General features: G+C 52.7%; 1 protein-coding gene across 1 annotated transcript; it reads left to right on the plus strand.

The window, feature by feature from the left end:
- Positions 1–300: 300 nt before the first annotated feature.
- LOC121867554 (leucine-rich repeat extensin-like protein 5) lies at positions 301–3685 on the plus strand. The gene is made up of 2 exons (XM_042367558.1): positions 301–308; positions 2434–3685. The coding sequence occupies exons 1-2, from the start codon at positions 301–303 to the stop codon at positions 3683–3685; spliced, it is 1260 nt and encodes a 419-aa protein (XP_042223492.1).
- The last annotated feature ends 8235 nt before the right edge of the window (positions 3686–11920 follow it).

The raw sequence follows: 11920 nt of genomic DNA on the forward strand, positions 1-11920 counted from the left end.
TGAGGTTGATTAGAGGCCAGGTAACACATGGCCAGGTATACAGCATCCAAGGCCAGGTAACACGTGGTCAGGTAAATGGCATCCACAAGGCCAGTTAGCAAGCCAGGTAAACAGCATCCACAAGGCCAGTTAGCAGGCCAGGTAAACAGCCCCCACAAGGCCAGTTAGCAGGTGGCCAGGTAAACAGCCCCCACAAGGCAATGGAGCAAGTGGCCAGAAGGCACTTTAACATATATGGCCGGGGTACAATAATCCAGCGCGCATGGCCAGGCAGCACATGGCCAGGCAGTCAGCACGCGCATGGCCAGGTAAGTGTTGCCATACCTAGGTGAACAGTGGTGGGATGGTCAGGGTCAGTGAGCGGCAAATGACGGCGTGGGGCTACATCCTGCCTCCCCATTCCTCCCCATCCCCCCATTCCTCCCCACCCCCCATTCCTCTCCACCCCCTTTCTCCATCCTCCATTCCTCTCCATCCCCATTCCTCCCCACCCCTCATTCCTCCCCACCCCCATTCCTTTCCCAGCCCCTTTCCTCTCCATCTATTCCTCTCCACCCCCATTCCTCCCACCCCACATTCCTCCCCCCATTCCCCTCCACCCCTTCCTCTCCATCCCCCATTCCTCTCCATCCCCCATTCCTCCCCACCCCATTCCTCCCCACCCCCCATTCCTCTCCATCCCCCCTCCTCCCACCCCCATTCCTCCCCACCCCCATTCCTCCCCTTCCCATCCTCTCCACCCCATTCCTCCCCACCCCCATTCCTCTCCTCCACCCCCATTCCTCCCCACCCCCATTCCTCTCCACCCCTTTCCTCTCCATCCCTCTCACCCCCCCATTCCTCTCCACCCCCATTCCTCCCTCACCCCATTCCTCCCCACCCCCATTCCTCTCCACCCCCCTTTCCTCTCCATCCCTTTCCTCTCACCCCCATTCCTCTCCACCCCCATTCCTCCCCACCCCCATTCCTCCCCACCCCCCATTCCTCTCCATCCCCATTCCTCTCCATCCTCCCATTCCTCCCCACCCCATTCTTCTCCATCATCCCATTCCTCCCCACCCCCATTCCTCCCCATCCCCCATTCCTCTCCATCCTCCCATTCCTCCCCACCCCCCATTCCTCCCCATCCCCCATTCCTCTCCATCCCCCATTCCTCTCCACCCACCCTCTCCATCCTCCCATTCCTCCCCCAATTTCATTCCTCCCCATCCCCCATTCCTCTCCATCCTCCCATTCCTCCCCATCCTTCCATTCCTCCCCACCTCCCATTCCTCCCCACCCCATTCCTCCCCATCCTCCCATTCCTCCCCACCCCCATTCCCCCACCCCCATTCCTCCCATCCCCATTCCTCCCTCACCCATTCCTCCCCACCCCCATTCCTCCCAATCCACATGTATTTCCTCATCCTCACCCATTTTCCTCCTCCCTCTCACTTGTCCATCAACCCATTACAACTATTCTCTCTCTCTCTCTCTCCTTCCCATAACTGTAACCACCACCCACCTATTCCACCTCCTTTCCCATCCCACCTGAATTACCTGTCTTTCCTCCTCCCCCATCATACCCTCCTCCTACCCTCTTCCCTCTCTCCACCCTCACCCTCCTCTTCTTCCTCCATCCTATCCCCTCCCTTTTCCCTCCCCCCCTTCTCCCTCCCCCTTTCCCCCCCAGAGCCGTGCTTCATTAGACCTGACAGATACAGTGACCCCTTATGTTCTCCACCTTGAAGCCGCCCACCCATTCTTCCCCACACCTGCCCCCAAAGCCACGATACACCACACCCCAGAGCCACCCAAAACACCTCACCCCCAGAGCCACCCATTGCACCTCACCCCCAGAGCCACCCACACACCTCATCCCCAGAGCCACCCATTACACTTCACCCCCAGAGCCACCCATTACACCTTACCCTAGAGCCACCCATTACACCCTAGAGCCACCCATTACACCCCAGAGCCACCCATTACGCCTTAGAGCGACCCATTACACACCAGAGCACCACACACCTTACCCCCAGAGCCACCATACACCCCAGAGCCACCCATTACACCCCAGAGCCACCCATACCCCCAGAGCCACCCATTACACCCCAGAGCCACCCATTACACCCCAGAGCCACCCATTCACCCCAGAGCCCATTACACCCCAGAGCCACCCATTACACCCCAGAGTCACCTATTCCACCCCAGAGCCACCCATACACCTACCCCCAGAGCCACCCATTACACCTTACCCCCAGAGCCACCCACACCCCAGAGCCACCCATTAACCCCAGAGCCACCCATTACACCCCAGAGTCACCCATTACACCCCAGAGCCACCCATTACACCTACCCCCAGAGCCACCCATTACACCTTACCCCAGAGCCACCCCATTACACCCCAGAGCCACCTATTCCACCCCAGAGCCACCCATTACTCCTTACCCCCAGAGCCACCCACACACCCCAGAGCCACCTATTCCACCCCAGAGCCACCCATTACACCCCAGAGCCACCTATTCACCCCAGAGCCACCCATTACACCTTACCCCAGAGCCACCCATTCACCCCAGAGCCACCTGTCTCCACCCCAGAGTCACCCCATTACACCCCAGAGCCACCCATTACACTTACCCCAGAGCTACCCATTACACCTTACCCCCAGAGCTACCCATTACACCCCAGAGCCACCTATTCCACCCCAGAGCCACCCATTACACCCCAGAGCCACCCATTACACCCCAGAGCCAACCACACCCCAGAGCCACATTACACCCCAGAGCCACCTATTCCACCCCAGAGCCACCCATTACACCCCAGAGCCACCTATTCCACCCCAGAGCCACCCATTACCCCTTACCCCCAGAGCCACCCATTCCACCCAGAGCCACCTATTCCACCCCAGAGTCACCCATTACACCCCAGAGCCACCCATTACACCTACCCCCAGAGCACCCATTACACCTACCCCCAGAGCTACCCACACCCCAGAGCCACCTATTCACCCCAGAGCCACCCATTACACCCCAGAGCCACCCATTACACCCCAGAGCCACCATTACACCCCAGAGCCACCCATTACACCCAGCCACTATTCCACCCCAGAGCCACCATTACACCCCAGAGCCACCTATTTCCACCCCAGAGCCACCCATTACCCCTTACCCCCAGAGCCACCCATTCCACCCAGAGCCACCTATTCCACCCCAGAGTCACCCATACACCCCAGAGCCATCCATTACACCTTACCCCAGAGCCACCCACACACCTTACCCCCAGAGCTACCCATTACACCCCAGAGCCATATTCCACCCCAGAGCCACCTATTCCACCCCAGAGCCACCCATTACACCCCAGAGTCACCCAACACACCCCAGAGCCACCCATTACACCTATCCCCAGAGCCACCCATTACACCCCAGAGCCACCTATTCCACCCCAGAGCCACCCATTACACCCCAGAGCCACCCATTACACCCCAGAGCCACCCATTACACCAGAGCCACCCATTACACCTTACCCCAGAGCCACCTACACCTTACCCCCAGAGCCACCCATTACACTCCTTACCCCAGAGCCACCCACACCTTACCCCCAGAGCCACCCATTACACCTTACCCCAGAGCCACCCATTACACCCACCCCAGAGCCACCCATTACACCCCAGAGCCACCCATTCTCACAAGATCTTAGGTTAAATTGAATGTCCTAATTGGTGGTCATAGGGCCTGTTTGACCCTAACATGAGGTTGATGTTTAATATTGTTTAATTTGTTAATTTGTTTTGATGTTAACTTGACCGTGAAAGTTTATTTGTAACTTAGGCGGAGGTGAAGAATCTGTGGTTGAATTTTCCACACACACGCACACACACACACACACACACACACACACACACACACACACACACACACACACACACCTGGATATGCTATCTCTCTCATTCCTACACGATAATACCCACGCCCCCCCTCTCCCTCCTACATCTAAAGCCCTCACTAACAACACACCTGCAATACCACCAACACATATGTAGCACCGAAAAACACACCTGTAACACCAAGAACACACCTGCAGCACCAACAACAACAACATACCTGTACCACTACCAACACATATGTAGAACCAAAACACATATGTAGCACCAGTAACACACCTGCAGCACCAACAACACACCTGCATTACCGACAACATACTTGCAACACATATGTAGCACCAAAACACACCTGTAACACCAATAACACACCTGCAGCACCGACAACACACCTGTATTCCCTGATAACTAACCTGAAGCACCAACAACATACCTGCAACACATATGTAGCACCAGTAACACACCTACAACACATCTGCAACACCAACATCACACGACAACTTCGCCCCTCACCTCCACCATGTTGCAGACCTGGTGGAGGTTTGGGAAGTGAGAGCGGTAATAAATCAACCATTTAATTTAATGCATGCACCGAGGAACTGTTAATGCGGGGTTTTAATTGATGATGGGCTATCTGCTGCCTTCACTAGAGACTGGCCGAGATACCATCTATTATCCTGGTTCGAATGGTGCCAAAATGTCGATATTACACTGACTTACCTTAAAATCATGGAGAAAAAAATAATCCGTCAAATCAAATTACTGTATTAAAAAAAAATCGTGATTTTATCCCCAAACTGAAGGAAAGTAAATGTTAGTTAATATAGAATCTCAGTTAAATTTTTAGTTGTGTGGCCTCTTACGGTGTCGTAACTTAAGTGGTTGATTCTGTGTTGTAAAAATTGTAATTTCCCGTCCGCCATGCACACGACCGACTCTTGGCCGATAGTGAATGATGGTGTTTGAGTATATAGTGTATTGTGGTGATGGTGGTGGTGGTTCATAGCTTGTTTGAGGCCCGCTGCTATTGGTGGTGGTATTGATTATAGAGCAGCTTGTATTAATTATTATTTTGTTTGTGTGTGTAGTCATAGTGTAAAATGTGTAGGAAGTGTGTGTGTGTAAATGTGTAGTAAGTGTGTGTGTGTGTTTAGTTCAAGGTGTAAATGTGTAGTGTGTGTGTGTGTGTGTGTGTGTGTGTAAATGTGTAGCAAGTGTGTGTGTGTGTGTGTTTAGTCCATAGTGTGTAAATGTGTAGTAAGGTGTGTGTGTGTGTGTAAATGTTTAGTAAGTGTGTGTGTCTGTGTAAATGTAGTAAGTGTGTGTGTGTGTGTGTGTGTAAATGTGTAGTAAGTGTGTGTGTGTGTGTGTGTGTAGTGTGTGTGTGTGTGTGTGTGTGTAATATATTGTAGTATGCATGAATGTGTGATCAATACCCCACCATTTTATCATAGTATAACCTTGGGTCAATAGTTGTAATAACATATTGTCCAACATTACAATATGTGTCCAGTTATTTTACTTGGGTCACATTACTCATTGTGCAGCATTTTATTCAGACCCAAAATATTAGCCCCTTGTGTTTTTTTTTACTCTCAGGTTAATAGTGTCATTGTGTGGCTCTGTCCCAGATCAATTGCTAGATAACAACAATGAATAATGATTTTAATAGTGTGTGTGTGTGTGTGTGTGTGTGTGTGTGTGTGTGTGTGTGTGTGTGTGTGTGTGTGTGTGTGTAATCTCCCAGACGTGAAAGATTTATACTACACACACATTTATATATATTTAAATTTATATATACTTCACTATAGCCTATCATGAGGTTTCCTGTATAGTGTTCCTGGTGTTTTCCTGTGTCAGATCCAGTCGAGGCCTCTTAACCTTTCTTATTAACCATATGTCACGGTCCTCAGCCTTCACCACAGAGGAGGGGTGTAAGGGTGGAGGTGGTGTTGGTGACGTCCTTGGTGATATGAGAGTTGTGTAACCTTTAAAGTAACGCGTCTCGGTGGTGGTGTTGTGGTGGTGGTAGTGCTGTTGTTATTGTTGTGGTGGTATCGTGTGCATAGCAAGAGAAGAGGTTATCTTTTCATCTGGTCTGTGTGTGTGTGTGTGTGTGTGTGTGTGTGTGTGTGTGTATGTGACGATGAATGATGGTCAGCTTATGTCGGAAGTGATGACGATGACGACAGGTAAATTATTTTGACCGTGTGTGAGTGACGGTTTGGCCACCACACTCCTGTCACTCTCTGCCACTTAGTGTGTGTGTGTGTATTGAGTCATGAGGATATTTAAGTATGAGGGACTCTTATCGTTTGGAGATACACAGAGATAATCACGGAGACAGCAACACGGAGAACGACCACGCCTCAGCAGTTTGTCATGGAGTCATGCGTCCTTGCTCCTCCATTTACCTCACAATTCTCCTACACAATTATTCTTATTTTTCACTTGTTTATTCCAACCTTTTTCTTTTATCATTTTCTTTCTGTTTTGTTTTGCATTGTTTACACTCGTTTCCTCCTCCTCCTCTTTTTTCCTCTTCACTCTGCTCCATACTTACTTCTTTTCCTCCTCCTCCTCCTCCTCTCCTGCCCCCCTCCCCCTCTCATTTCCCACCTCTCTCCCCCACACAATGCATCTTCCTTACCCCTCACCTCCCCTCACACACACTCTACCTCTCCTCCCCTTCCTCGTTCAAGTTTAGAAGCTCCAAAGTTGTTGGTAGCGAAAGGCAGAGCGGGAAGATGACAGAAGAAGGAGCAGGAGGTTAGGAAGGAAGTGTAGTGGAGAATGATGCCGTGGCTTTACACGACTGCGTTTATTTGGTTAGCGCAAGTGCACGTATTGGAGTTTTTGTCTGTGTTGGGTGTGATCCTCGTCACCACTCCTCCGGATTGTGTTAGTTCAAGTTTAGAAGCTCCAACAACTTTCCCTGAATACGAATTCGCAACCTTTCGATTTACAACAGGTACCTACTTTACTGTTAGGTGAACAGGGACAGGGGCTAGGAAGAGTGTCCAAACAACTTCCGCTTGCCCGGGAATCGAACCCGTGACATCTTGCTTGACGAGGCAAGAGCGGTACCGCTCTACCACAAGCGCCCCCCTTCCTTCCACAGACACTTCCCTCCCAACACATACAATATCCACCCCCCTCTACACACCACTACTGACGGTGAACCACTACTGACGGTGAGCCACTACGGCACGGTGAGCCACTACTAACGGTGAACTACTACTGACGGTGAACCACTACTGACGGTGAGCCGGTGAGCCACTACTGACGGTGAGCCACTACTGATGGTGAGCCACTACTGTCGGTGAGCCACTACTGACAGTAAGCCACTACTGACGGTGAACCACTACTGACTGTGAGCCACTACGACGGTGAGCCACTACTGACGGTGAACTACTACTGACGGTGAACCACTACTGACGGTGAGCCGGTGAGCCACTACTGACGGTGAGCCACTACTGATGGTGAGCCACTACTGTCAGTGAGCCACTACTGACGGTGAGCCACTACTGACTGTGAACCACTACTGACGGTGAGCACTGACTATGAACCACTACTGAGGGTGAGGCCACTACTGACAGTGAGCCACTACTGACGGTGAGCCACTGCAGCAGTGAGCCACTACTGACGGTGAACCACTACTGACAGTGAGTCACTACTGACAGTAGACACACTACTGACGGTGAACCACTACTGACAGTGAACCACTACTGACGGTGAGTCACTACTGACAGTGAGTCCTGCGGCGGTGAGTCACTGCGACAGTGAGCCACTACTGACAGTGAGTCACTACTGACGGTAGTCTACGACAGTAGACACTACTGACGGTGAACCACTGCGACAGTGAGCACTACTGACGGTGAGCCACTACTGACAGTGACCACTACTGACGGTGAACCTACTGACCAGTGAACCTACTGACGGTGAACCACTACTGACAGTGAACCACTACTGCCGGTGAACCACTACTGACGTGAACCACTGCGGCGGTGAACCACTACTGACAGTGAGGCCACTACTGACGGTGAACCACTGCGGTGAACCACTACTGACGGTGAACCACTGCTGACATTGAAGACCACTACTGAGCGGTGAGTCACTACTGACGGTGAGTCACTACTGACGGTGAACCACTACTGACTATGAACCACTACTGACGGTGGTCACTACTGACGGTGAACCACTACTGACAGTGAGCCACTACTGACAGTGAACCACCACGGCAGTGAACCACTACTGACAGTGAGCCACTACTGACGGTGAGCCACTACTGACTGATGAACCACTACTGACGGTGAGCACTACTGACAGTGACCACTACTGACGGTGAACCACCACTGACCAGTGAGCCACTGACGGTGAACCACTACTGATGATGACCACTGCGGCGGTGAACCACCACTACTGACATAGTGAGCCACTACTGACAGTGAAGGCCACTGCAATGATGAACCACTACTGACGGTGAGCCACTACTGACGTGAGCCACTACTGACGGTGAACCACTACTGACAGTAGAGAGCCACTACTGACGGTGAGCCACTGCAGGCAGTGAGCCACTGCAGGCGGTGAACCACTACTGACAGTGAGCCACTACTGACGGTAGACCACTACTGACAGTGAGCCACTACTGACGGTGAGCCACTGCTGACGTGGCCACTGGGCCATTTGAGCCACTGCTGACAGTGAACCACTACGGCAGTGAGCCACTACGGCAGTGAGCCACTACGGCAGTGAACCACTACTGACAGTGAGCCACTACTGACGGTGAACCACTACTGACAGTGAGCCACTACGGCAGTGAGCCACTGCGACAGTAGCCACCACGACGGTGAGCCACTGCAGGCAGTGAGCCACTACTGACAGTGAGCCACTACTGACAGTGAGCCGCTACTGACGGTGAACCACTACGGCAGTGAGCCACTACTGACAGTGAACCACTACTGACGGTGAGCCACTACGGTGAACCACTACTGACGGTAAGCCACTACTGACGGTGAGCCACTACTGACGGTAAGCCACTACTGACAGTGAGCCACACTACTGACAGTGAACCACTACTGACGGTGAGCCACTACTGACGGTGAGCCACCACTGACAGTGAACCACTACTGACGGTGAGCCACTACTGACAGTGAACCACTACTGACTGATAAGCCACTGCTGACGGTGAGCCACTACTGACATTGAGCCACTACTGACAGTGAACCACTACTGACGGTAAGCTACTGACGGTGAGCTACGACGTAGCCCACTACTGACGGTGAGCCACTACTGACGGTGAACCACTACTGACGGTGAACCACTACTGACGGTAAGCCTACTGACAGTGAACCACTACTGACGGTGAGCCACTACTGACAGTGAACCACTGCGGCAGTGAGCCACTACTGACGGTGAGCCACACTACTGACAGTAAGCCACTACTGACGGTGAGCCACTACTGACGGTGAACCACTACTGACGGTGAGCCACTACTGACGGTGAGCCGCACGACAGTGAACCACTACTGACGGTGAGCCACTACGACAGTGAACCACTACTGACGGTGAGCCACTGCGACGGTGAACCACTACTGACGGTAAGCCACTACTGACAGTGAGCCACTGACAGTAAGCCACTACTGACAGTGAGCCACTACTGACGGTGAACCACACTACTGACAGTGAGCCACTACTGACGGTGAGCCACTACTGACAGTGAGCCACTACTGACGGTGAGCCACTACTGACGGTGAACCACTACTGACAGTAAGCCACTACTGACGGTAGGCCACACTACTGGTGAGCCACTGACCAGTGAACCACTACTGACAGTAGAAAGCCACACTACTGACGGTGAGCCACTACTGACAGTAAGCCACTACTGACGGTGAGCCACTACTGACGGTGAGCCACTACTGACAGTGAACCACTACTGACGGTAGAGCCACACTACTGACAGTGAGCCACTGACGGTGAGCCACTACTGACAGTGAGCCACTGCTGACGGTGAGCCACTACTGACGGTGAACCACTACTGACAGTGAGCCACTACTGACGGTGAGCCACTACTGACAGTGAGCCACTACTGACGGTGAACCACTACTGACAGTGAGCCACTACTGACGGTGAACCACTGCAGGCATGGTGAGCCACTACTGACGGTGAGGCCACTGCGGCAGTGAAAGCCACTACTGACGGTGAGCCACTACTGACGGTGAACCACTGCGGCAGTGAGCCACTACTGACGGTGAGAGCCACTACTGACAGTGAACCACTACTGACGGTGAGCCACACTACTGACGGTGAACCACTACTGGCAGTGAGCCACTACTAACAGTGACCACTACTGACAGTAAGCCACTACTGACGGTGAGCCACTACTGACGGTGAACCTACGGCAGTGAGCCACTACTGACAGTGAGCCACTACTGGCAGTGAACCGCACTACTGACGGTGAGCCACTACTGTGTGAACCACTACTGACGGTGAGCCACTACTGACAGTGAACCACTACTGACGGTAAGCCACTACGGCAGTGAGCCACTACTGACGGTAAGCCACTACTGACGGTGAGCCACTACTGACAGTGAACCACACTACTGACAGTGAACCACTACTGACGGTGAGCCACTGCAGTGAACCACTACTGACGGTGAGCCACTACTGACGGTGAGCCACTACTGACAGACACTACTGACGGTGAACCACTACTGACAGGCCACTACTGACGGTGAGCCACTACTGACGGTGAACCACTACTGACGGTGAACCACTACTGACGGTGAACCACTACTGACCCGTTGAACACACTGTCTTAACTACCTCTGCTGATGGAAGGTTCTCCCCGGATGAGACATAAGTATATCTATGTCCTACTGACCCATGTCCCAAACTTCCATTTCTTGGTCTCCTATACCGATCGTGATCTCCCACGTACTGACCTCCCATACCCTGGTCTCCCATGTCCTTATTTCCCATTTCCATGATCCTCTATACCCTGGTCTCCCATACATTGGCCTCTCATATCTTTGTCTCCCATGTACTGGCGTCTCATACCCTGTTCTCCTATGTCATAGTCTCCCATTTCCCTAATCTCCCATGTAGTGGCCTCCCATGTCGTGATCTCCCAGGCTGGTGCGTCCCGTATAACCAGACCAGGTGTATAATGCATTACTGACCTTCAACAACTGAAGTCTTTAAGCGCATGTGTTATATTAGGACCACATGAAGATTAGAACCCCCAGCTTATTTTTATGTGAGGATTAACTACCTCTAACCCTAACCCCTCACACCTACCCCTTCCCTCCTCCCTCCTCCTACCCCCCCTTCTCCCCACCCCCCCACCTCTCTCCCCACCCACTAGCTTAGTAGCAGCCAGGGGAAGGTCATTCACCCTCTGCCTATTATAGCGTTTGGTGTGTGTGTGTGTGTGTGTGTGTGTGTGTGTGTGTGTGTGTGTGTGTGTGTGTGTGTGTGTGTGTAACGTTAGTACAGTAATGTCAATTATAACATAGATTACGCTAAACTGTTGGTGGTGGTAATAATAATTCAGAGAGAGAGAGTTAAACATGGGTCATACACAAATATGTAAAGTATTTTAGCAACGTTAATGTATTGAGGACAGGAGGGAGGGGAGGGAGGAGGATGACTTACGGGGTGAGGTGTTGGAGGAGTGAGGGAGGGGGCAGGATTGAGGGAGTGCTGGGGTAGTGTTGGAGTGAGGAGTGCTTTAGAGTGAGGTGCTGGAGAGGTGAGGGTGAGGGAGGGTGCTGGAGGGGAGGGAGTAAGGGAGGGGTGCTGGAGAGGTGAGGAGTGAGGAGGGTGCTGGAGGTGAGGGTGAGAGGTGCTGGAGGGGTGAGGGTGAGAGAGGGGTGCTGGAGGGGGTGAGGTGAGGAGGGTTGGAGGGTGAGGGAGTGGGGAGGGTGCTGGAGGGGTGGGGGTGAGAGGGATGCTGGAGGGGAGGGTGGGGAGGTGCTGGAGGGTGAGGTGAGGAGGGGGTGAGGGAGGGAGTGAGGTGGGGAGGGTGCTGGAGGGAGTGAGGGGAGGTGAGGAGGGCTGGAGG

The sequence above is a fragment of the Homarus americanus genome, unplaced genomic scaffold (assembly GCF_018991925.1).
Source record: "Homarus americanus isolate GMGI-L3 unplaced genomic scaffold, GMGI_Hamer_2.0 scaffold51784, whole genome shotgun sequence".
Classification (NCBI taxonomy): domain Eukaryota; kingdom Metazoa; phylum Arthropoda; class Malacostraca; order Decapoda; family Nephropidae; genus Homarus; species Homarus americanus.